The 26747-nt window shown below is 37.1% G+C and overlaps 2 protein-coding genes and 2 non-coding genes across 4 annotated transcripts in view; all 4 read left to right on the top strand.

The window, feature by feature from the left end:
* Nucleotides 1-110: 110 nt before the first annotated feature.
* Nucleotides 111-12467, top strand: RABGGTB (Rab geranylgeranyltransferase subunit beta). Its single transcript, XM_032192051.1, has 9 exons — nt 111-134; nt 758-865; nt 1893-2090; nt 4761-4866; nt 6148-6200; nt 6319-6429; nt 6783-6908; nt 7648-7797; nt 10308-12467. Exons 1-9 carry the CDS (start codon nt 132-134, stop codon nt 10446-10448), a joined length of 996 nt encoding a protein of 331 aa, XP_032047942.1. The 5' UTR covers nt 111-131; the 3' UTR covers nt 10449-12467.
* Nucleotides 1027-1109, top strand: LOC116492260. The gene has a single exon (XR_004253571.1). It is a non-coding gene; the product is annotated as a small nucleolar RNA SNORD45 (small nucleolar RNA).
* On the top strand, nt 3087-3171 carry LOC116492258. Its single transcript, XR_004253569.1, has one exon. It is a non-coding gene; the product is annotated as a small nucleolar RNA SNORD45 (small nucleolar RNA).
* A 1117-nt stretch (nt 12468-13584) lies between the features above and the next one.
* MSH4 (mutS homolog 4) overlaps nt 13585-26747 on the top strand; it is a 32641-nt gene continuing 19478 nt past the window's right edge. Inside the window, exons 1-6 of the mRNA XM_032192815.1 lie at nt 13585-13884; nt 16103-16264; nt 19466-19629; nt 23111-23218; nt 24336-24451; nt 25072-25245. Coding sequence (XP_032048706.1) covers nt 13611-13884; nt 16103-16264; nt 19466-19629; nt 23111-23218; nt 24336-24451; nt 25072-25245 — 998 coding nt within the window. The 5' untranslated portion in view covers nt 13585-13610. The remainder of the gene's footprint in view (nt 13885-16102; nt 16265-19465; nt 19630-23110; nt 23219-24335; nt 24452-25071; nt 25246-26747) is intronic.

Genomic DNA, 26747 nt, shown 5'->3' with positions numbered 1-26747 from the left:
GGCCCGGGCGCGCGGGGCCGTTGGCGCGCGGCCCGGGCGGCAGCTCGCGGGCAGCTACAGGGGGGCCTCGCCGGGCCATACTTGATGCCCCGCCCCGCGCTGCAGCGCCCTTTCCGGCGCGGGCAGCGAGCATGGTGGGTGTCGGGCGCGGCGCGGCGGCGAGCGAGCCCGCGTCGAGGGTGGCGGCGCCCTTGGTGTGGCGCGCGCGGCTTTCTGGCAGCGCCTCTGCTTGGCATTACCGTGGGGCCGGCGCGGGCGAGCGGCCTTGCGGGCCTCGGGGCCGGCGCCGTTGGCGCTCACCGCTCCGAGTCCGGGGGTGTCGCGGGCCGGGAGCGCGCCTGGCGCCCGCCCGAGGCGGGCCGGGTGATAGCCCGGCGCCGGGCGCGGCAGGGCTGCCCCGAGCGGCGGCCCGGCGCTGAGGGCTCTCGGGGCCTGTGTCGGGCCTGGGAATCGCCTTAGGGGCGCGGCGCCCTTCCGGCGCGTGGTGAAGGGCTCGTTTTGCGCGTTGAGTTTATCGCTGGTAAACTAACGGCTTTTCTTAGCGTTATTTAAAAAAAACTGTTAGCCCCCTTCCTCTAGGAAGGATTTAGCTGGACGGAGAAGTGACAGGAGTGAGATGGGATCAACCCCATGCTCAAAGTACACCAGGAAGTATTTCTTTCTGCTACCAGTTGACTAAGCTATACCTAAACGTCAAGAGATGCTATAATGTCTTGAACTGGCCATACAACTGACCCTTTGTTGGTACTTTCTAAAGGGGACACCGCAGAAGGATGTTGTAATAAAACCTGATGCCCCGAGCACGTTACTTTGGGAGAAACATGCAGACTACATAGCTTCGTATGGGACAAAGAAAGATGATTATGTAGGTACCAATTTGTTTTAGCACAGTTGTGGTTTTATTAACAGTAGTAATCAGCCTTATTTACTTGTTTTGAGTATGGATTAAATGTGTATTCACGTGCCAATTGTTTATTGCCCTGCGATCCAAAGTGTAAGAGGAAAAACGCTTTATTGATTTTCCCAGGTCTGTGATGAGTTTTGGCATGTATTATCTGAGCATAAATGTGAAGATTATTGATTTAGCTCTAGAATTACTCTGAGACCTTGGAAGTGTACTACTTGTTGCTCCTTCTTCCTTTAGAATGCACAAGGAGTATATGTATATTTGCATGTGTCTGCTTCATAGGACAGTGTACTGAGTCTTAGTACAACACGGCTTTGTGCTGACTGGGCATGATGAACACTTCAACTAGCATCGCTTCTGTAGGTGTCAGTCATTGGATGCAACCCACGGGAATTGGATTCCATTTGGTGAAAAATGTCAGTAACTGCATATGTTTGGGAGAAAGAAAAGTTACAACTATCTTTATTGTCCACAGAATACCTTAATGTCGTTCCTGTAGTTATACATGCCACCTAAAAAAACTGCACGAAAAAAGTAATGCTTACAGGTAGTATAGGTGATGTAACCAATGTTTAGGTAAAAAGTCAATTTCTAGTGAAAGTTCAGGTAGTGGCACTTGTCAGGGAGTTTCATTAAATGATAGATTTATTATTTTTGAAACTTGTTGGGTGGTGACTTAAGTGGTAGCATGGATGCCAAGAGAATAATGCATGATCTGAAGTGAATTGGTGGCTTACTACTTGAATGTGTTTTAACTTGGCATTTAGCTTGATGGCCATAAACTAGAAAATCTAGGGAAGGAGGAGAATGAAGTATATTCACAAACATACGTTATATATGGAGTATGGGGGCTTGCTACATACGAAGTTTTTTATGGGATGGAAAATATTTAGCCTATTATAAACTGTAAATGTTAAATGTACTTTCATTTCCTATTTTGATGATGTACTTATCTGATTAAGAACTAAAATAAAGCACTTCTTAGGAGTACTGTATGTCGGAGTATTTGAGGATGAGTGGTGTTTACTGGGGGCTGACAGCCATGGATCTCATGGGACAGCTGCACCGAATGAACAAAGAAGAAATTCTGGATTTCATCAAATCTTGTCAACATGAATGTGGTGGAATAAGTGCCAGCATAGGTCACGATCCTCATCTTCTGTATACCCTGAGTGCTGTCCAGGTAAAAGTAACAGGGTAACTGTAGAAACAACTATTTGTAATTAATAATTTTAATGATGGCAGATTTAGGAGCCAGGTGCTATTTGATATTAATGGCAAAAACTATTTCAGTACCTTATTTTAAAAAAGTATAATGAACAAAATTTTAGGATTTAGCTGTGTCACTTCTTTAAAAAATTGTCAGATTTGATGAAGTTGTGATGGTAATGTTCATTTACTGGTGACTTTGCATTCTTGAAAAATTTTGTAACAGTCATCTTGAAATATTTCTTAGCTATAAGTTTTAATTAATTTTGGATTTTATAAGCTCTCAATAGACTATATTGAGGTGTGAAAGATGTGTATGGCCAGAGGAATTATTTATTTATATATATATATATATATATATATATACATGCTCAAAAGTGTGTCTCTTACTGTTGCGTGTATACATACATATACATGTATAATACGTACAGTTGCTACATATTACAACATAATTAGGTAATATTACACAAATGTGTTTTACATAAAGGTGTATAACTAGCGTGTTTACATTTTAGTACTATGCAAATGACATGTTATAGTAGCTAGTTCTCACTGTGTTCTTCAAATCTGCTTTTTTTCTGTATAGCTAAAATGTCATAGCAGTCCGCTACACGTTGTATTTGATGCGTGCCCCTTCCTTGAGGGAAAAAAAATATTGTCAATCTTTTTTCACCATAGCAGTCTCCATTGTAGATTTAATTTCTCACCATCTAGTCTTTTTTCCTTCTTATGTAAGCTGCAGCGGAAATAGTATGTAGAGGTGCAAACGCTTGTAAACAATTGCTGGTTTGCTTGTGCAGTATACCTCTAGTCTAGTCTCTGTGAAGAGATATTTATATATTGTTACAAGTAAGTTAACACTATTTACCTGGTTTACATTATTAAAACATCCTGTTTTAAGAAGAAAATGTTTCGGGTTCTATGGTGTTTGATTTGAAACCCATAGGTAGGACAGAAAAACGTGTTCTTGGGTCAGTGATGATTGTTGGCATGTATTATCTGATCTAAAGTTGATGTTTATCACCACTTTAGCTCTAGAATTACTCTGAGACCCAGGAAACTAGAGTTTCTTTAGGCTACGGCCTTTGAGCTTTTCCAAACTCTCCGATCAAATTCCTTTCACAAAGCCTAATAAGATAGGGCTAATAGGGCTGCTACTAAGATGGTGAAGGGCCTGGAGGGGAAGATCTATGAGGAGTGGCTGAGGTCACTTGGCCTGTTCCTCCTGGAAAAGAGGAGGCTGAGGGGAGACCTCATTGAGGTCTACAGCTTCCTCACGAGGGGGAGTGGAGGGGCAGGTGCTAATCTATTCTCTAGTCACCAGTGATAGGACCCAAGGGAATGGTGTCAAGCTGTGACAGAGGAGGTTCAGGCTGGGTATCAGGAAGAGGCTCTTCACTGAGGGTTGTCGTACACTGGAACAGCCTACCAAGGGATGTAGTCATGGCACCAAGCCTGTCGGAGTTTAAGAAGTGTTTGTACTGTGCTCAGTCATATGGTCTGAATTTTTGGGTAGACCTGTGTGGTGCCAGGAGTTGGACTTGATGATCCTTACGGGTCCCTTCCAACTCAGGATATTTTACGGTTCTGTGAAGATATATGGAGAAGGGGGTACATTTTGAGGTTGTTTATGTTTGTGTTAGAGAAGTATAGTTCTTGGATTAATACCTGATATTACTAGGAGGTATTTTGATAATAATGCACCTCTCGACATGAAGAGTTGAAAATTACAAATGCCTGGTTTGAAATTTTTACACATAACCAGCATGTTGCAATGAGCATGCATACTCTCAGTTCATAAACACCATTTAGTGCTATTTACACATCCAGAATATTTAAAGGGTCACACCATGTCTTCCTTTGATCACAATGAGTGGTAATGTGTTCAGATTTCCTTTTCAGGGAGCATGCTAGGGTATTATATTTTCTGATGGAGTTATATAGTGTTTTGTGTTTTTTCTGCTCAAAATGATGTGGTTTACTGGCTCAAATCAATGCTAGCGCAGAGATCTTTGTATTTCCTAGTATGAACTTTATTTTTCCTCCAGAATATATTAATTGTGCAGTTTGTGTCTTCATATTGTTCATATTTTTTATTGATTTGTTACAATTTGATATTACATTTAAAATTTGAATGTAGGACTTTTTTAAAAAAAAAAAGACAACAAAACCAAGCTAACTATTAGAACTATTAGAAATTAATCTCTGCTAGCAGGCTTTGGCTGTAAGTGATATTACTGGCTGTTTAAATTGCATATGTACGAATAGCAGCGTTGCACAAACTGCATGCTTAGAAGTCTAAGGTGTTATCCCATCACACATTTCACCTATAATCAAATAAATCTGTTGTCTTACATAACGCTAACAAAAATAAATAAACCTGGTTATGCTTTAAAAGGGTGAGCTGGAAGCTAGGAAGTTACAAAGCATGGAGTTCAGCTTGAATTGTCTATATTTTAATTTCAGAAGTTTTTTGCTAGTGATAGATGAACTGCAGAGCATCAAATCTAATTTTAATAAATCTTAGCAAATATTATTTATAATCAGTTAGTTTAAGTCTCTTACAAGTCCAGAAACTGTTTTTAATAAACATGTTCGACAAACCTTTGCTTCTCTTTGATTTTTACTGTGGCTTTCTTTCCAGATTCTTATCTTATATGATAGTCTCCATGTCGTTGATGTAAATAAAATTGTTGAATATATACAGAACCTGCAAAAAGAAGATGGATCATTTGCTGGAGATAAATGGGGTAATTTTTAGATCTTTAAAATTAAGCAGCTAGGTTGACATGTGTAAGTCTATGAACTTAAGTGATCTTGGATGATGTTTTTGCTTGAACACTTATTTCCTGAGTTATGAAAGAGGAGGTTTTGTGAAGAATGAAGTCTTGTTTTATTCATTTCTGAAGGATTCTACACTTGAGTTTCATTCATATTAAAAAAAATATATATATATATTTTTTTCCAGCTGTTAAAGTAGAAAACATTTGGGCACTTCTAACTGACAGTACTTTCATACATCGGATACACCGTTCCCTAAGGAATATTTTATGCTTGCTATTTCATAACTCACTTATGACCTTTATCTGTCGTACATTTTTCACCACATAAGAACGAGGAAAAAAGCCTGCTTTTCTTGTTTCTGCACATAAGTTACTTATGAACAAAGCTGGTAACTTTTAAGCTGTAGCATAATCATTTAGTTGCTTTAAAAATACTTATTCCTGTGGAAAGCTTAAGTTGTAATAATAGGTTGCATATCATTTGTTACTGTTCTAGTAAAATTCATCAGCTAATATCACAGTAGTATATCTGTGCTACTGTAAAGTTAGCTTTTAGGCTCTGTGTTAAAACCTATTGTAGTTTGCTGCCTCCTTTTGGTTAAAGTACTGAATCAAATTTGTGGAATGCACATACCTGATGTAGTACAGAACAGTGTGGATTCATTTTACTAGTTTGTAGATTTAAGAAACTCCCGTACCAGTTTGACAACAACAAAAAAAGGGCATTTGTTAAACGTTTGTGCCTGGATTACGTTTTAAGTAGTGACTTAAAATACTAATTTTCCACTGTGTGTTTTAGGAGAGATATATTATTACAGACTTTCTCAGCAATAGGTGTGACTTTTTGGTTTTACTTCCAGGTGTAAGTATGTTAAAGAAAATTTGAAGTTCTAGTCACTTTTGATCTAATAACAAAAATGATGCCTACATAAGGATCAGAGAGCATGAAATGTAGAAGGCAAATCAAGAGTTGTCTTTTTTTTTTTTCTTTTTGAGTTCATTGCTCTGCCATTATCCAGTAGGGCAGCAGAGAATTTGTTTGCTGTTCTGTGCAGTGAACAGATCATTTGACTTGTAACATGCACTTTGTAAATTGAGGAAATAATCAAGGGTTGTAAAAGGAAAGAGTATGGGGACATTTTGGTCGATCTGTGTTGCTGTTTGCATATTTGTTCCATATTTTCCATGGTGATTTTAAAAGTACTGTTGTTAGTCATAAAAATGTCATTCTGAACTTCTGTATTTTAGGAGAAATAGATACAAGGTTCTCCTTCTGTGCTGCAGCAACTCTTGCACTTCTGGTAAGTCCTAAATCATCACATGAACAAGTACAATGTTTTATTATTGGTGTATAGCTGAAGTTTCTGTTGATCAGCCGTGCTGAACATACAATGTATTAGTCGGCTTTGTGACTTGCAGGGAAAACTGGATACTATTGACGTGGGGAAAGCAGTAGAATTTGTTTTGTCCTGTATGAACTTTGATGGAGGATTTGGCTGTAGACCGGGTTCTGAGTCACATGCGGGACAGGTAAGTTTTATTTTACATGGAAGTGTTTTAAATTAGTGAGCATCACGTAGTACCTGTAAGTGCTTGGTTTTTGACATCTATCATTTTTTATTGATGTCAATTGATGAACCTGTATTGTTTCTCAAGTGTTCATTTCTAGTCCCTTAGTTGAATTAAATGAACAAATAGGTAGATATGAGAAGCTAGGTTTACTTTAATGGAAAAGTAGAACTTTTCTAAAAAGTGAAATGTGCTTATTTTATGTCATGTTTGTATCACGTTTTCAGGACTATATTCTTCAAGATCTTCCTGCATTTAGTCTGTTAAAGTGTTCAGTTTTTAAATATACAAAACACTTATGTCTGTAATTTTAGATCTATTGTTGCACAGGATTTCTGGCTATTACGGACCAGTTGCATCAAATAAACGCTGACTTGTTGGGTTGGTGGCTTTGTGAACGTCAGTTACCTTCTGGAGGTCTCAACGGACGACCAGAGAAGGTATTAGGTGGCTTCTTCTGTTTGTTCAAGGCTTAATCGGGACTATTTTTCTAAAGCTGATGGCTTTCTGGGAAATGTCATGACTTTTTATGAAATGTTTTGTAAATTCCTCAAAGGATTTGATTCTCCATTTTGTCAGTAGCGCTTGCGTGCTCCTTTGTTTTTTATAGTTCAGGAACGTATGCACTAAAGTATGTCTTGCTGACCACTGCAACCAGTGTCCTATTAAATCAGTGTTTGGGTATTTTATGACACTGGGAGTGATGCCTTCCATAGGATTTGTATAAAAAACAGTGCTTTACTGGATGTTAATCCTGGGTATAATTGTGTTTCCTGTCACAGTAAGAAATTGGTGTAACCTGGAATAATCTCCACTGGCAAAGAGACAACTTCCCCCCCCCCCTCAAAAAAACAAACAAACAAACAAAAACAAAACACTGGTTGATAAGAAGATTGTTCTTACTTACAAAAAAGATGCTGTAGATTTTTAGCCTTTCCCACACAAGGTGAAGACTGTTCCACACATTCTTGTGCTTTCTTGGAAAGGCAAAGAGATTATGTAAAAAGAGACTGCATTGAGTAGCTTGCTTCTTACACATCCAGAGAAATTCTTAAGTCTTGTTTCTATACAATGTTGTTATGATAGCACAGCTAGGAGTTTACAGAATCACCAAAAAAAAAAAAAAGGCAACATCAAGTTTAAAACAAAATTGAATAATACTGTTTCTCTGTTTGTCAGTTACCTGATGTATGCTATTCATGGTGGGTTCTAGCATCTCTGAAGATGATTGGTAGGCTACATTGGATTGACAGAGAGAAACTGCGCAGCTTTATTTTGGCTTGCCAGGATGAGGAGACAGGAGGATTTGCTGACAGACCAGGAGATATGGTAAATAATTCTCAATTTAAATAAAGTTTACTTCATAGAATTTTTAAACTTAAAAATCATGTTTCATGTTTGAATGTAACTTGTGATCCAGGTTTGAGCATTTTGCAGAGCTGCAGCAAATGCTGTAGTTGGGAAAGGATAAGGTAGCGTTGCTTTAGAAGGCTTCCATGGGGAGCACATGCAATTTTTATATTGCACTTGCTCTGGAGTATCACTCACTGAAGTCAGCTGTGGTTCACATACCACACTGTCTCACAAGACCACTTAGAAGATCTTGCTAAAAATACTGGCTTGAGTTTTTTAAACAATTTGCAAGCATCTAGAGACCACAAGTTGTCTTCAAATCTCGTGGTGCTTTTGCCTGATCCATGTAAGTCAGTGCTCAGAATCCCTAAATGCCACCAAATAAATCTTCTCACTGGCATTGCCCTAAGTGAGGGAGGAAGAAACTTTGATAACATTATGAAGATGCTGCTGGTATGGATTTTTTCCTTTTCTCTGACCCAGTACTCTCTCCTGAAAGAGCGATTATGTTTTAGCTAGTCTGTTTTCTGTGGTTTCAAGTAATCGAGACTGTATAGGTAAAATGGCAAATAGAGACCATATCTTCAAAGGGTCAAATAAAATTTATTATGAGATTGTAGTGCAACTACTCTAGAACACTTGGCTGCTTATTTGTAAAAGGTTGGGGGAAATCTTAGCTATTTTTATTACAGCTGTCAATGTCTTTCCTCCACAAATGCATTAACATGGTTAATAGTTGATGATCTTAGAGGTCTTTTTCAACCTAAATGATTCTGACTCTAAGAACTGGAGTAGCTTTCTGTTTCTTTGTGAACTGATACACCCTTCCCACTTGGAGGAGAGAGAAATCTCTTTAACTCTGGTCTGTCATTTGGAAAATATTTTGATATTGTTAACATTGATAGGTTTTCATATGTCTAAGGAACTTGCAGAAAGACTCTTCAGAATGCTCCAAGAAAAGCTTGGTACTTATCTTAATGCATTTGTGGCTTTGAGATTAAACTTAAGTTATTTCTGATGTGCTAGAAGAACAAATTTGCAGAGTTTTCTGTATCTAGTGCTGTCACCTTTTTTGGATATTATTAGTCTTTTTTATTATTTTTGCCAGTCTTTTTTTTTTTTTTACCATATCTTGTTGAAATATGGGCACTTCCATAAAAATGTCAATGTGTGCAGGTTTTGGCATTGCCCCTGTGGGATTTAATTCCTGACAGATCCTTTTTTTTTTTTTTTTTTTTTTTTTAAATCTAGATCGTAGTGTTTAACATTGATTGTATTTCAGATTTTGAACCACTTGTCATCTTAAGTTCCAAGCAACCAGTTCTTGGTAACTTAATTTAGTGGTAGTACTTAACCTGCTGAATTATAATAAGAGCTAGTTATCCTGTTTGTATTTTTGCTTGAAAAAAATGCAGAAAGCAGCGGAGGATGACAGCAGTAGCTATACTTCCTAAGAATAGTCTGTTCATAAATAGGTAGAATTTGTCATTTAATTTGCAAACGTATTGGTTGGAAATAAGTGCCTTTCTAGGCCTGCCCGTCTGTACAAGGAAAGTCTCTCACGTGTCCTCAAGTGTACTTGATTATTATTTTGTGTACTTTTTTCTTAACCCTTTCTATAATTTTGGCAAGAAACAAATAAGCATATATGTCTATGTGCTTTGGCCATACCTGTAATGTGGTTGCAAAACTACTGAGGAACAAGGCTTGTTATGCTAGTATAGTTTCAACCTTTTAGGCTGTCATGCAGTTGGGGCTTGTGTATATGAATGTAACATGGTAACTAGCTCAGTTTACTGCAGCATAGAACCTTTGCAAGAAGATCTAGAAGTTCCATTAATACAAACAGAATGTATGGTGCACCATGTATCACAGGTAATTTTGGATTTGATCTCATAGAATGGCCAGTTAACTCCACTGGCAGGATGCTTATGCAATGAGACTGAGTAGTCTGCTGCAGTTAGGTGATGATGCATGCTTTTGGGGAAACTTCATAAAGTGAAGAAATACTTTGGTATCAAATAACTGGTGCACTTTTATTTTTCCTTCTTTGTGTTTTTTCTTTTCACTTTTATAGCATAGTAGGTTGCTGCTCTCAAGATTTTTACAGCACAGCTCTTTATTCAGAGACCATTAAACAGCATTATACTGTTGCTGAAGACCCAATGGGGAATTTATGGAAGCAATACTTGTAGATGATTGTATTTGCCTATTAAATTTTTTTTGTATTTGCTTCTGCTATCCAGTTGTTAACGGAGACATGTCTGCCTCTCTGGGTAGATCATACTATCTTAACTCTGCATACTGTGGGAGTTGTGCTGTTGTATGTTGGTGGGCAATACAAGTGACAGTTTGCAGCTGTGTAGTGTCGTCTTCCACCATACAGGCTTACAGTTCTCTTGCTAACAAACAGAAGCTTCATCCCATACAAATGAAGAAAATAATGGTCTTTTGGAAATGGACACAAACTTTCTTTCTTCTCCCAGGTGGATCCATTTCATACTTTATTTGGAATTGCTGGACTATCCTTACTAGGAGAAGAACAAATTAAAGCTGTCAATCCTGTATTCTGTATGCCAGAAGATGTCCTACGAAGAATAAATGTACAGCCTGAGCTTGTGAGCTAAGCCTCAGAGACAGAAGGTTGATGATGCTCTGTTGTTTTGGTTTTACTGATTGGAAGTCATCTCTGAAGCTTAGCATATTATTCTTTGAGATGTGTTTACTATAGTAAAGCAGTAGCTTTACTGTTAGCTTTGTCACTTTGTAAACTGTATCAGAACAAGCTTGTTCTAATAACCTGAGTGTAACATGTTCTTCGGTTGTATATATAGAGGTGTAGAAACGTTTCTAACCTTTATTTAAATATATGGACCTTGGGAGTTTTTATTTGAATAATCAAGTCAAAGCAATAGTTTGGTTTAATTTCTTCTGTTCCTGCAATATCAACCACGGTAGTATCTGTCTTTACATAAGCATACTTTGATGGTGGATCACACAAAGCACTTTAAATGAATATGGGGAAAACCCCTTAAGCCATGTATGTAATGTCACACATGCGTGTATTTAATTCTGCATGTTAATGCTTGCTATCACTTTTATATACTGAGATGCAAGCTTTTACTTCTGATAGTAATTGATACCAGTGAAAACAACAACAAGTTCTATTAAATAAAAACATTTTCAGTTATTGATAGATGAAGTCCCTTTAGGCAAAATTTCACCGATACTTTAAATGGAAGATACCTTGAGTGTACATATAATGAAAATCACTAACAGTAATCATTCTAGAGAAAGTCTTTAGAGGACAGTGACTTGCAGCTGAATATAATGTTGTTCCTAAATTTGTTGCTGTTGGATTGAAATTCTGCTTTTGTAGATTTTGAAACAACACTTCATTATGGTGTAATTGAGAATAAAATTAGCCATGGGAAATATTTCTCTGAAGGATGAAGTCCTTTTTGTCTTTGCAGAAACCTGTTACTTTACATCTACCATGCATTGGCTGAGACCGAATGGTATTCTGGTACACAGTAAAAGGTAGTTCTGTAGAAGTCTTTGATAGTCTCTGTCTATACATGTATGCTTAAGGGAGGTCTAAAGCTGGTTCAACAGTTTTAAAACCAAGTGATTAGTTTTATCTAGCCTATTCACGTTAGTAGAGAGTAAGAACAGAAATAGACACTAACTTTTTGGTAGACCTCTACTTGTACAGCAATTCAAAGAGAATGAGTTCACATATGAAGAGGATGTTCACATATGTTTTTTTTCTAAACCTTTATTTCTCCAAAATCTTTTAGATGAGGTTTAAAAACAAAACAGAAGCACTTTACTTTTAGCCGTCCAGTTTCCTGATGAATTATTTGGTCAAAGGCTGGAATTTTTTTCAGACTTTGGGGGGGAAAAAAAAGTCATGGTAGGCTTTTTGTTGAGTGCAAGGGAATAAGAGCACTGATCTTTATTTGTAAAGTCAAATAGAAACTTAAAAAAACACATTCCAGGTTACCTTTGCAAGTACCACTTGTTCATCAAAGTGGTCACTCTTCAGTAGATAGGAATTTGCTGATTTTTCTCCCATGATGCATAAATATAATAGAATTATCTTCAGAATTTCTAGTCTAGTGTAGACTGAGACACCCTGGGAATTAGTGTGTGGGTGATACTGCATGACAGTGTAGAACACTAGGTTGGAATCCTATTAATGTTGGAATTTTTCTCTGAAGGAGATGTGGTCAACTTCAGTTGTTAAATCAACTGTAATTCTTGAAGATCTCCTTAAACAGATTACAGATTAAAGAAGATCGCATGTACACAAACTAAGAACTTAAGAATTTTCTTCCATTTTTTACTTCTTTATAAATATTCAGTATGTAGAAAGTGTCATCACATTTTTTTGTGCAAACAATCACTTTTTTGCTAAATGTACTGTGGAAAAATACCTTGCCCAGTGTGCGATCTTAAAAAGACTTAAATATGTAATTTTGGTATAGAGTACATTGTTACAAGTCTACCTCTGTTTTGTTAAATGTATTTCTTGACTTGTCTGAGCTTATGTACTTGCAAACACTGCAATAATTAATTTGCTATTCTCAGTCTTCAGTTGCAGGTCCTTTATTAAAGGCTTCCAGAAATTTGCACTTTCATAACACTTTTTTCTGTGTATTTCTTTGTGGGAATGTCCTGACATATCTTCATATTTAGTCTTTAGTACTGTGGTGTAGCTGCTAATCCTAGCAATAATTATTTTTTGAGTGGCTGCATGAGAATTTCCAAAAGAATAGTGAATAACTTAGCTACAAAAAAATGTTTCTAGATCTGTTTATTAAAAGAGTATCTGGGGAATAAAAGTCAGCCACAGTCAAGTCCAGAGATGCTGCTTTATTCTAAAGGTGCCACTTTTTGGTTAGGCGAAGTCAGTATTGATTTGTGACCAGGTGGGGGAGGAGGGGGAGGCATGCACTGCACATTGCTTTTGTTTCTGCTTTTCTTGCTATGCACTTGGAATTCAGTCTGAGAGGAGATGGCCTGTCAAATGCTTGCTTCTGGAGCCTGAACGTGAATGGGAAGTTCAGCGTAGGACTTAAGATGGGCAGCAGCTGGAACTGTGGATGATGCTGTTTATCATTTGCAATGAAACTTAAATTTCTGATGCTTGAATTTTTCAAGCTGTGGCTGACAGACGCTGAGAGCACTCACCTGTCTGGGGCAGTGCTTTTCAGGTGTAAGCAAAGGAGCAGCCGCTGCTTGCAGTCACTGTAGGATACGTAGATATAACCAACTTTTATTTATATTTTTTGGTTTTAGTTTGGATCTTTTGATATCTGAACTCCGAAGGGGCGCTATTTTTGAAATTCCTGCTAAAATGGTCTCAAAATGTATAGTCTGGTGAAGAAAGACAGAGGGAGAAACAATGCTTAAATGCTCTACTGCTGTTGTAAAAAGTGTAGCAACTTTCCTCCGTTTCCTCCCCCCCCCCCTCATGCCTTTGCCATCCTTTTATTGGCTGTATTTGTGTATGTTTAATGAAAGCTGTTGTATGGCTGCAACTAAACTTAAAACTGACGCTTTCTCTTGAACGGAGGAGCCCCGTGTCTGGCACGCGCCGAGGATCATCCACGCCCCGCCGTCGCCCTGGCGCAAGCGGCCTCGGGGGTTGGGGGATGTACGCATGCGCAGGTGGGCCGCCTTTGACGCCAGCCTTTGACGCCATTTTGGGAGAGTGTGGTGGCCGCGGGTTGGTCTTCGCCACGGAGCCTCCTCCCACGGTGCCCGATCCAGGCGGCGCGGCGATGTCGAGAGGAGGCAGCGAGACGAACGCGTATGGGCGGGCCGTCGTCTCGGCCGCCTCAGGGTCCTATACGGGCCGCTGCTCTTCCACGTCAGGGCTGGGCGGACGAGTGGAAGAGCCGCCCCGCTATACTCTGGGCCTGCTGCAGACGCCGCGGAGCGCGGCGGACAGCACCGGCGACTTGTCCAGCGGCGGGGCGAGGCCGGGTAGCTCCAGCGGCGCGGGCCTTGCTGCCAGTAGTAGCAGGGTGAAGCTGCCGGTTCCCGGGAGAGGAGGTGGGGTGCGGTGCGGTGTAGCTATCTTTAGCCGGGTCTTTATCCCTATTCCGTTTTCTTTTGCGTCTTCTGTTTGCCCTCTTGAGTCGAGCTTCGGAAGATCCTGTACGATCGGTAGGTAAGAAGGTGTAGCACTGTCACTTCATCTTAGCCAACCTCTTCTGTGTTGAGCTGTCAGAAGAACAGAGGTGTTCGTCACTCTTCTTTAAATAGACGTTATTTTTTGCCTAACTTTTTGGATATAGCTCCTGAGGTCTTTTCTGGGCCAATTTAAGTGGCTTGAATGTCACCACAGTGGTTGCTTTTACTAGAGGCCTGCCTGAACCAGGTTCAGTTGGTTACAGTGTTTTTTTTGGGTTTCTTTTTTTTTTTTTTTGGCCTAGTCTTTGGAATTGGTAGAAGTGCTGTTATCCTTCATGTGCATTAAGAATGTTGTGGTCCTACAATATTATGCTGGTGTTTGTTTTCCTTTAGATAAAGCTGCGTTTACATCATTTTGCTGCCTCTCTCTAGGGACAACACCCCTGAACAGCTGCTGCATACCGTACATATATGCATCAAACATTTCATAAGACTTGATCCTACTAGCAGAGTCGCTTCATGGCAGGCTGGAAAAAGTGTCTTTTTCCTTCAGTAGAACTACTCAAAAAGAACGGGGCATTTACTGAAATGCATTTTGAAGTACATATATCTCTGTTACCTGTAAATAGGGATGAAGGGTAGCACATGGGTTTTTAGTAATCGGTACATGATGGGTGGTGAATCCAAAACAAATAAACAAAAACACACACACACACACACAAAAACAAAAACAAAAAAACCTTGTGATGCTAATTTGAGTAGAGCGTAACTTATTTATTGAATATATTTTTTTAAATATTTGTGGGTGGTTTGGATCCTCTGGTCTTTAGAACTACCTTTTTCACCACATTATGCTAGGTTCAGTATATTCAACATCAGTAGCTCTTCTGCTGAACGTCTGAGTGAAGTTCTGCCAAGATCTGAGCGTGTGATAATTTTAAAAATCATCTGTATGCATTGTGATGCAGATTTGTCTACTTTTTAAAAAATAAAATTACAGTTTGATTTAATGCTGTCTGCTTTCAGGTGTATCACAGTGACAGCTTTGTAAGATTTCTTACAAATAAATATGGTAATGTAAATATTTTTATACCAATCATGATAAAATATCACATAGTTTATGGTTCATTTAACAAAAATCGGTAAGTACTTTGTCTTTTAAATCAATTTTAATGTAATAGAACAGAAACATTTGGGTTTGTATGCCTCTTAATACCTGGAATTTCTAAGTGGAAAAACTCTTACTTTATATATAAATATATGTATATAAATATATATAAAGTAAGATAAATATATATATTAAATCTTAAGTAGAAATTGTGTGTGTTAGATTACCAATGTAATGTTGTATTTACTCATCTCAAAAGAACTGGAGATTAAGATACCTTTACTAATTTACTGAAATTAAGGAGTGATTTGAGAAAAAGATATATTGTAGGATTTTAAAAAATATAGGTCAATCTTAAGATACATCTGTAGAAGAAACCAGACAACAAATAACGTATAACCTAGGTTACTATATGAGTTCTGAGGGTTGAACTCCATGAATTCGAAGGGAGATAAATTCAAAGGGAGGAAATTTTGAGCTTGGTTATTTATTTTCTTTTACTGTCCTCTCTTAAAAGGAATATTTAGCTTTTTTAAAAAAAAATAATATTATTTTGACCTTTTTGAACATTGGAATTTTCGTAAATGCAACTGTGTAGTTTCAAATACAGATTTTAAAACTGATGGGCAAATATGAGATAGTGTTGAATATTACAGCATTCTTTCATAAATCTAGAACTCAGAATTTGAAATTATGCATTGTAAAATGACTTATAGTTTCAGTTCAGCAATGTAAACAAGGATTTTTGTTGCTACTGCAACAAAGTCATTGTGGAAAATAATTGCGTCAATACCAGCTGGTTTCAAAATAAATTAATTTTTATTTAATTGCATACTTCTACTACTGTATAGAACTTTTATAGAAAGATATTCATGTGTATTATTTGGTTATCTTCTAGTAAGAAAAACGAAGTTTTCTAAAGTGTACATGTATTCTGAATAAAAAATGACACAAATCTTCTTTTAATTTAACTGATAGGCAATGTAATGTGTCTGATCTCAAAAGTTTTTTTTTTTTCTTTCCCCTCAGAATCTTACCTTGGTGACAGAAGTTCTTGTGCAGAAAATGGTAGCATGTTGAATTTCACAAGTTCTTCTGCGCAAGGCCTGAATAGCACACGTATAGGAAAATTACCCCTTTCTGCTAGTAGATCTGTTTGCAGAAGCCGTACCCCTCATATGGGATATTCAGGTAAAACTGACAGTTCTTAAAGGAAGTAGTTCAACGTGCATCTCTAACATTTCATTAAACACGCTTTATTTTTGTGTGATTATAGTGAGATACGTGAAGATTTTTAAAACACAAAACATAATGTTTCTTGTATTACAGAAAGTGCAAAATACTATTTTAGATAATTAAGATGTCTTGGCATTGCAAACTCCTGTCACGTAGTTTGCATTCATGTTTAAGTTTCCAACGTAGTTAAAATCAAGATTTTTTTTCAAGCTGTACAACATTCAGTTAGTCTTGTGGACGTGTTGGTTTCTGTTGTGACTGAACTAAAGAGTGTTTTTTTTCCAGGGTTCTTTTTAGGCTTGTAATACATTGTACAAGATACCATGAAGTAATTCTTGAGTTTCTTCATGCAAGTTTTGTGCATTTTACGTGGACATCTCCAACAGTATAGAACATTAGATCTTTAAAAGAACACTTTACACAATAGTTCATTGGGTGGATGTTTTGCAATGCTTACGAACAGTCATCTTACAGGGTAATGGTGCCTTGTGTCATGATGTATTTATCTCGTAGTGCTGAAGTAATTGTATTCAAAGTTAGTCCTTTCAGTCTAAGCTTTGTCAGTTCAATTACTAATGATTATTGATGGCTATTTAATGGTAACTCTGAAAACTAGTTAAAAAAAAAGACTGTTTTTTTTTAAAGAGTGATTTTTCAAACATCCATCTATTCCTGTAAGATTACAAATTGGGTCTTCACTCACAACTGAATTGAATTACTTTATTGCACAACTGAAGTAACGTGAAGTTTGTCATTTCCTTCAGCTGTTGTGAATCCATTTTTTTTTTTTTTGGTGACTACTTCAGGAATTGGAGACCAGAGTGACTATGACTTTGAAACCCATAGAGCAGATTTCTCTTTCATCTTTATGCGGCTTAACAATTAAACAAAACTGTATCTTCAGTCTCATTTTACTGTGCAAGCGTGCGTGCGTATATGTTTGCATGTGTGTGTCTATACAATTGTTTATATTTGCTGTGTTGTATGTGAAACTCTTGACCAATCTTTCATTAATCTGTATTGGAGAAAGTGTATCTAAAATAGCACATTATGAAGAACATTGGTCACTGCATTTTTTTTTTAAGTGTCACAAGCTAACCATCTTCCAAATAAAATTTTTGTAATTACCGTACTTAATTTAGAAACTATCATCATCATCACCTTCAGTTGCCATTAAAAGAAGAGTAATAACTGTGATGGGGGAAGTCACGGATTGTCCTGGGTAGGACATTCAGAATAACAATTACGTTTTTGGTAGGCCTCAGGTGAAACTTTGCAAGAATGCTGTTGCTGACATCTTGTGGTTTACAGAACATAGGTAGAGTAAATGAAGGATGAAGACTCAGCTGTGTGTAGCATAAAAGATTTTTAATTTTATTACTAATGCTCCGGTGACAGCTAGTTGCAGATCAGCCTTTCAATTGTCAGTTTCTAGATAAACTCTGATTCTGCTTGCTTTTTGAGATTCCATGTAGGATTAGTTTTGGTTGTTGGGGTACAAACTGGGTACACCTAGAAGAAAATGACAGGTTTGGTATATTATGCCTTCTGAGCAGGACCATTCTGTTCTGAGAATACTTATATTCCATTGGTTTTTGAGAGCTAATTCTGTGAAGAACAGAGGAAGGTAATGGTGGAAAAGAATGTAAATGATTACCATGAAACAGATACAGATTATTAGTGTTTCAGATCAATCAATATGTATATGGTATCAAAATCCAAGACTGTTTAGGTGTTTTTATATAATTTCTTGTATATGCAAGTATCTTTCTTATTTTGCATATGTTAGACTTAGTAGTTAATTAATAATTGCATCTCTTCTGAACATTTAAATGAATTCATGAGGAATTAGTATGTAAATAATCTGTTCAACTCAGCTGTGGTAAGGTTTAGTTTGTCACCTATCTGAAAGTTAAGAAGCTTGAGATGATGAAGCATCTGCTTTTTATGGAGTGGTAATTATTTCAGTATTGATCAGCAAGTTACACTTTAGCATTTAAAAATTTTTTCAGTTTCTTATTAACTGCTTTGGTGAAATGAATAATTGTTCTTTGCATCTGGTCTTAAAAGAATTTCACGTTAAAAAAGAGGTATAGCTACCTTATCTCTACAGCATTTTCTAACATGAACAGCATAGTCTCACAGTGGTTGAAAATATTGGAACAAAATGTTAGTAGCTTCTCCAGTCAGATTTGAAAGGATGTAAAACCACTTTGCAAATGGGGAACAAAATTAGTGGAGATGCTAAGAGAAGTATTTGTATTTTTGGTCTTTCATAGATTAAAAGAAATGCAGTATACCAGAGAAAAAGGGCATAACCCCTGATAGTTAAATCTCTTACTTAGGGAGTGCTGTAACTTAGCACTTAACAGCAGTGCTTCTCAGTTAATGGAGCTTAATGTGGTACTGGGAGACTCACTTACTATTAGCTAAGACATATTGTTGCACAAAGGGAAATCAGGGATTAAGTGGTAGCATCAGCTCATTTTGCCTGACTATTTACCTCCCAATCCTTACTGCAGATAACACCTCATCTCTGAAACTAACTGCCTCACTTCTTGGGCTTTAGGCACAGAAATATTAGTGCTAGAAGATAAGAGTTGCATTAGTGTTTTTAATCAGTGCTATTTAAAGTTCAGTACAGTATGAGGAGTTGTGGGAGCAGTGAGATGAAAGAATGTGTTGAAATAAGCAACAGGACAAGAGGAAGTGGCCTCACGTTGCGCCAGGGGAGGTTTAGGTTGGCTATTAAGAAAATTTTCTTAACTGAAGGGGTTGTGTGACATTGAAGCAAGCTGCCCAGTGAAGTAGTTGTCACTATCCCTGGAGGTGTTCAAAAGATGTGTAGATACTATGTGGTGCTTAAGGACGTGGTTTAGTGGTAGACTTGACAGTGCTAGGTTAATGGTTGGATTTGATGTTAGAGGTCTTTTCCAAGCTAAATGATTCTATGATTCTGGGAAGTTTGGCTCCAGTCGACTATACTTCATTAAACCGTAGTTGATCACAAATTAGCTTCACAACCTTGTTTCAGTGTTCCAGTTCAGTCACAGCTTGCTCAAGCTTGGAATGTTGAAATATAATTCTATATATATATAGAATATAAAGAAGTATAAAGAAGTCGGTTATAACTGAATATATGAAACTGTTTTACAGTTACATCCTCATCTGCAGTCTCTGCTCATACCACTGCATCAGTTATTGTAGCTGTAGTGGAAGGAAGAGGCCTTGCCAGAGGTGAAGTAGGAATGGCCAGTATTGACTTAAAAAATCCTGAGGTGATATTATCACAATTTGCAGACAATACAACTTATGCCAAGGTATTGTTGCATACTTAATTTTTGTATATCTTACAAGCTGACTACTGTGGATTGCTTGCTTAAAAAAGCTTATGAACGATCAGAAATGAAACATGTAGTCTTTAGAATACATTTCTCAAAAGGGAAAGTAACAAGTTTTAGAAAATTTGCAATATTTAACATGTCTCAAGGGCTACTGTTTTCTTTAATATGCCTCAGATTTTAGATCAGGAGAGAACCTTTTCCAAAGGAAAAAAAAATCCTTCCATAAAGAGTAGTGTGTTCAAACTGTGTGAGAGTGAGTTGCCTTTTGTTGAAGAGCATCAGGTAATTCATGGTAATAGAACTTGCAAGTATATTTTTCATTAGGCAGAATATCTCTGAAAGCAGAACTGCACAAGTGTGACAGGTGTTTTTGGGTTGACCATAGGATTGTCTTTGTATGGTTGCATGAATTTTCCTTCTCAGTTGGTTCCAAATTCAACATGCTCAGTTTATAAGCAAGTGTTCTGTCTACCAGGACTACATACTCTATATTCATTTAGAAAGTGATTTCTGACTTATACAACACCAATATTAATAAAGCCACTTCCTTAAAAGTTTTGTTGCAGTTTTAAATGCTAGAAAACTATGTAGCTACTAGTGTATAATATTCAGACTAATAAAAACTAAAACATATTAGTAGCATAAGTAGGTATGGCTCAGAATATAAACTGAAATCTATTTACTAAAATGTATTATAACAAGTCAGGCTTTTTTTGACCGTTAGTCTTTTAAATGTTATTCTGGTCTTAATACACATAATTACGTATTGAATCTGGCAGTTGTATAAGTACCTCCTTTATACATGGTACTAAAATTCAAAGTGACATGCAGCTTGAAAATATAAGTGCATGAGAAAGATTTAGATATTCAGATGATAATGCAGCAACTTAAATAACAATTCACTGGAGAATTTGAAATTGAAAATCTCTAATTGAAGAGCTACTTGCTTGGACCTAGAAAAAGTCATATGTAATTGTGATAATCATAGAATCCCAGAACTTCCTGAGCTGGAATGTAACCACAAAGATCATCCTGGCTCCATACAGGAACACCCAAAAACCAGACCTCGTGTCTGAGAGTGTTGTCCAACCACTTGAACTCTGGCAGGCTCATTGCTGTGACTGCTTCCCAGGGGAGCCTGTTCTAGCATCCAGTCACCCTCTAGGTGCAGAACATTTTCCTAACACCCACCCAGAACCACCTCTGTCACAGCTCCATGCCATTCCCTTGGCTCCTGTCGCTGTCCCCAGAGCACAGAGATCATCTCATGCCCCTCTGTTCCCCTTCTGAGTAGCTGTAGGCTGCCACGAGGCCTCCCCTCAGTCTCTTTTTCTCCAGGCTGAACAAACCAAGGTACCTCAGCCAGTCATACATCTTGTCCTCCAGACCCTTCACCATCTTCATAGCCCTCCTTTGGATGTTCTCTAATAGTTTTATGTCCTTCTTGTATTGAGGAACCCAAAGCTGCACACAGTACTTGAGGTGAAGCCACACCAGCGCAGAGTAGAACAGGACAAGAATTCTCCTCAACCAGCTAGCGATGCGTGCTTGATGCAGCCCAGGATACACTTTGTCCTTTTGGCTGCCATGGCATCCTGTTGGCTCATACTTACCTGACCATCAACCAGAACCCCCGGATCCCTTTTAATGGCGCTGCTCTCCAGCCTCTCATTCCCCAGAGAATGATAAAGACTACAGTTCTATAAGGAAGCTAGATTATCTGTATGGGAATTGTTTACTACTTTTAAAAAGTTGTTTTCATAAAGATGACAGTTATTTCTAAGAGTAAAAGGCTTTCTTTGTAGTGAGCTGTAGCTGTGTTTATAGTTTGAAGTCTCTCATGTTCCACTATGAGGGTTAAGAACCGTATAGTGTCCAGAATTTTAGCTGCACAAACACGCGGTCTCCCTCTGTTTCTCTCTCTGTGCCCAAGTTTACTTTTGGTTTTGTCTTGAATTCAGTGATAAAATTTTAATTATTTCTCTTAAGCCTTTCATATGCTGTTTTACATTCTGCTTATGTGATTCTCTTCAGTGTTACTTGAACTTGTAATTTGATAAGACAAGTTTACTTCTTTTGTAACGCCTTGCCAGCCTACGGCCAGGTTGTTCAGTGTTTTCCTCCCTTACAGTTCCAAAAGAGTCCATTTTTATTTTTCACGTATATTCTTAGTTTTCCATTTGGATTATTGAGTTCTCTATTTTCTGGACATCTCTGATACTGTATTGGCTGTCCTGACCAACATATATGAGAGCTACTAGTGTTCTGCTACTTTCTCCAGAATGTATTATGTGGCCTTTATTATCTTTTTTTTTTTTCATTATCTATTTTTTTTTTAAATTATTATCTGTTTTTTATTATCTGCTTATTATCTTAATCTCTGAGACCTTTAAAAAACAGTATCTACTGATCAGTTGTTTTCTTACAATGTTACGATCTGTGCTTTGCTAGTGATTGATTTTAAGCTTTTTGTATTTTCTTTTTCATGCACCCTTCTGTTTTTGAATGCTCTGTAAATTAATTCAATAAAGTTCTCTGGTATTCTTGAAGCCTCTCAAGGTTTGCTTTAACTTAGATGTTTCTGAAAAAAAAATCCTGATGATTATCAAAAAGGATGGACAGTGACAACTCACTCTTCTACCCCCAATATCCTTTGATTTATTTTGTGTAATTTTTATGCTTGTTCACCTTTCCATTGTTATGTGTCCCCTCTTTCATATCTTAATTTTGAAGCATGTAAAATACAGGCTTTTTTTTCCCCACATTTCTCCCTTGACAGTTTGTGGGTAATTATATAAATGAATCTGACAGACATGCTTAATGATGTTTTTTCTTTATTTATTTGCTAACAAATAGAAGAGCATGTAGTATACTTTAAATCCCTACAGCAGGTATGTATCACAAATTAAAATGAAATTTTATTTAAATACGGGCATTTTGAGCTATATTGAAAGAGAAAAAAAAGCAAGACTGAGAGAAAGTATACGAGGAGGTTAGAGCAAAGCTGAAAACAAGTCTTAATCAAAAGATTAATGTTCAGACCCATTGCATTTCTTTGACTTCCAGAGCTCCTTTAACTTTTTATCTGTAAAGGCAGAAAGCCAACAGCTGTTGAAAATAAGGTCCTTTTCCCATCAGAGCCATGGAACAGAGTTTTGGATATTTATCTCTTGCTTCGAACACAAGTATATTTTTGTGTTCAAATAACAGGGGAGAGAGAACCTCTAATTTTTTTTAATATAGTTTTATGTATATTTTTGTATATCTACAAATACAGATATATTTAGCTTATTAATGTAGAAGTTAGTAGAAAGTTAAGTAATTACTTACAAGCCTGGAACTGCAATTTTAAAATATAAAAATTCTATAGTACTTTATTGCTGATATGTTAAAGTGTAGAACTGTTTCAGATTATATATGGATTTTTATTGAACTATTTGGATTTTTTCTTTTTCAGGTTATTACTAAACTCAAGATTTTAACACCACTGGAAATAATAATGCCAAACACTGCTTGTGATGCAGGGAACACAAAATTGTTTGGTTTGATAACAGAACATTTCAAGGTAGCTGGTAAATTTTATTCCATGTTTTAGAACTCTTGTTAATCTCTTTTATATGATTGTTGAGTTCAGTCTTCCACAACTTCTGAAGCCATAAATGCAGTCATATATTGCATGTTTTCTATGATTTCTGACCTTTTTTATTTTATTTTATTTTTTACCATGGTAAAGAATTACCCAAACGCAGCTCCAGCACTGCTTGTTCTAATCATGAGAATTACAGAGATTATTACTGATTAAAGCAGAAAATTTTGAAGTTGCATCATTGAAGTAATTTTAACAATACCAAACCTAGGAAGGATTCAGAGATGAAAAAATCAAGTATTTTCCTTTCCTTCTGTTTTGTTATTCTTTACTTGATAAATAGATGGGCAAATACATCACTGAATAGGAGGAAGAGTACTCACAGGGTGAGATGAATTAGTATATGTATTTTATGAGTATTAAAACCTCAGAACTGTAAAAGCTTTATTGTGTTTCTACTTGACTTATTTCCATGTCTACACTGTTGATGGTTTCCTCACGTAAGACCTGCTTACTGACTTCCCTCCTCTTTTTCTTGTGTAAATCATTCACAAGTTACACACGTGCATTTATATTAGCCTGTACATTTTTATTTCCTTTTAACCAGTGAAGGCTTGATAACGATCCCTTGAGCTTAGACCTTAGAAAGCGAAAACTACAATTTCATTGTCAGCATCAATGCAAGTATTAAAATAATTCTTCCGTAGAAGTCATTAATTCAATCCAAGGTTAAACTCAGAAGTTTGAGTAGCTAGTTCTTGAGAGGAAAAGTTGTATCCAAGAGAAACCCTCTTAATTTTTTTCAGAATCTGGTGTATGAGCCTTTTTAACTGTACTAAATAAAAGAGAAAGATAGATGACCGACAATAGTGTGACTTGCATAGGGAATATGTAAGCAGACATGACAAGACTTTTGTGACTTGCCTTCTGCTAATAAACTGCACTGAATACTTCTGTAAAGACAGATTGCTGAAATCAGTTGATATATTTTCATGGAAACACATATCTCTAGACAAATAGAGAAGCCTATCTGATGAAATATTCACTTTAGCTTTTCAAACTCCCCCCCCCCCCCCCTCCCCCCCCATCTTTACAGAATGTGACTTTCACAACTGTCCAAAGAAAATACTTCAATGAAACAAAGGGATTGGAATATATAGAACAGTTGTGTGCATCTGAATTCAGCACCATTTTCATGGAGGTTCAGTCAAAGTATGTATAGATAAGGAAAAAACACAGTGTCCAGATAAGTTTTTAACAGCTTCTTACAAATCTGTAGCTTTTTGCATTCTTGAAAGTTAGAAGGTCTTAACAGAGTTTTTTATTTTACCTTCCAGTATTTCTGATGTATCCAGAAACTTAAATAAAAAGACTTCTTTGAGCTTTCACAACCTTCTGCTTTTCCCTTTTCACTCTGTCCTTAACGATACACCTTAACAGCTATGATCGCATTTCTTTTTGACCTCAGCAAGTATTTTCCTTGTCGCAGCCATTTTCAGTAATGATACTTTGTGCTGAGTCTTCATTTGAAGTCATGTGTAACCGCTAAACTACGTAAGAGCACAATGCTAGTTATATAATATGGATTATTAAGTGTACAGTGACTCAAACATTCATGAATACTTGATTTACATGCTTGTATGTGCACTTTATATGGATAAGTAGAAACTTAAAATATATTGCTTTTTCAGTGCTCACAGTGCCAGTAGTTGTAAAACAGCAGAAGTGTAAATGTGATTTCTATAGTGCACAACTTGTTTTGTTTTGTTTTCTTTTTTTCTGGTAGTTAAATAGTACTATTCAAAATTCATTAAAGATTATTTCTTTCCAAGGTACTACTGTCTTGCAGCTGCTGCAGCTTTGCTAAAATATGTTGAGTTTATTCAAAATTCTGTTTATGCACCTAAATCACTCAAGGTGCATTTCCAAGGGAGTGAGAAAACAGCTATGATAGATTCATCATCAGCTCAAAATCTTGAACTAGTAACTAATAATAGAGATTCTCGGTAAGAATATTTAAGTTTTCAAATTACAGTTTTATAACGTTGTATTTCACCAGATGTCCTTGATGTGTCTGTCAAAGAGCTATCCAATACATTTATTTCTTTATGACAGAACTTACATACCATTCAGAGCTGTTAAGAACATACAGCACAGACAATTCTACAAGTGAATTGGAGGAGAAGGTATTTTCTCTGTCGGATCCTTACATCAAAGTCTGTATTTTATTCAGAATTATAAGTGATATTGATGCAAATCACAGATTATAGCAATGTAAAAGCATCATTTCTGCAAGAAGTTGAATATGTTGGATTAAAATGTCTAGATTTTACTCATTTTATACAAGGCAAATAGCCTAGACTTGAAAGGTTGATTTGTTTTCTTTTAGCTCTAAGGAATAGAGGCAAACAGAGTAATTTCTATAATGATGGACATGTGCGGTACATGTGCGCACTTGGTTGTGCGGTAGTTCTTCCACAATGAGAACCATGTTTATAGCACTTTCCTTTGCTGGCAGTTACTTGTGTTAGTCAGAAGAAGCTGCAAGGCTTCCCTTCTCCATACTGTTACACTTCTAGTCAGAAAGAGGAAAAACTCAAATTGCACATTGTAGCCTGTCAAGGGATCCACTTCTGTTTAGTTACCACCCTGACAGAAAAAGGGGAGCCTGGAGATTTCTCGCTCTACAGGTGTCACTCATAAGAGCTTTCCACTTGAAGAGATGTTGTCCTTGCTCTACTGCTGCTGCTCCTTTTTTTTCCCCTTCTTGTGGGGATCACAAATTACACTGGTGGTTGTATTGTTGAGAAGAAATGGGAGGTAAAGTTTCTTTCTTTTCATCACTCATCCCCTCTTTTTCTGCTCTGTTATTTCATTTGTAAGTGCAGGAGCCAGCTGCTCTGAGATTGGTACCTTAGAGCAGTATTCTCTGAAAGCAGCTCCTAAGTCCACAGATGGTTTTGAGACAAAGAAAGCCCAAGGAGGAACTTAGCAGCAGTAAACTGCTGTCAGCTTCTCTTTCTTTAGCAGTATTTTTGCAGCCATTTTTGCTGATCCACTGGCAAGTTTGAATTGGGCCATGGGCAACTATTTTCGTTACACAGATCTTACTTCTAAAGCCTGCAGTTAGATATCATTGTATCACATATTAATGCCTGAAGTTAGACATCATTGTATGAGATATTAACAGGTAAAAGTTACTAGTAAAGACACACACCGGAAACACCTAAATCAAGGTCTTATGCCAATGTTAATTCAGTAGGGGCTTATCTCATTATTTGTACCATATAGGGAAATGAGCCCTCAGAATTATAATTGTTTAAAAGTATGTAATGTTGATAGTATCCCAAATGTGGAGCTCCTCTTTGAATTCATTCAAGTTTTGTCATGAGTTGCATCTTCTGACAAGTCCTTAATTAAAACTGGTTTTGAATTTCCCCATTTAATTCTCTAGAATACTGCTTTGTTCTTTTATACCGTGGTAATTCCGGGCTTCCTGTATTATCTT

This window comes from Aythya fuligula, chromosome 8, assembly GCF_009819795.1.
Source record: "Aythya fuligula isolate bAytFul2 chromosome 8, bAytFul2.pri, whole genome shotgun sequence".
Lineage (NCBI taxonomy): Eukaryota > Metazoa > Chordata > Aves > Anseriformes > Anatidae > Aythya > Aythya fuligula.
The sequence above is the reverse complement of the archived record's forward strand: the minus strand, read 5'-3'. Positions and strand labels throughout refer to the sequence as shown.

Bases quoted from the DNA above. Each gene is read 5' to 3' on its own strand.
- RABGGTB (XM_032192051.1), top strand. The intron at 6,201-6,318 runs GTAAGTCCTAAA...TGTGACTTGCAG, and splicing joins CAGCAACTCTTGCACTTCTG to GGAAAACTGGATACTATTGA. The intron at 6,430-6,782 runs GTAAGTTTTATT...CTGTAATTTTAG, and splicing joins CTGAGTCACATGCGGGACAG to ATCTATTGTTGCACAGGATT.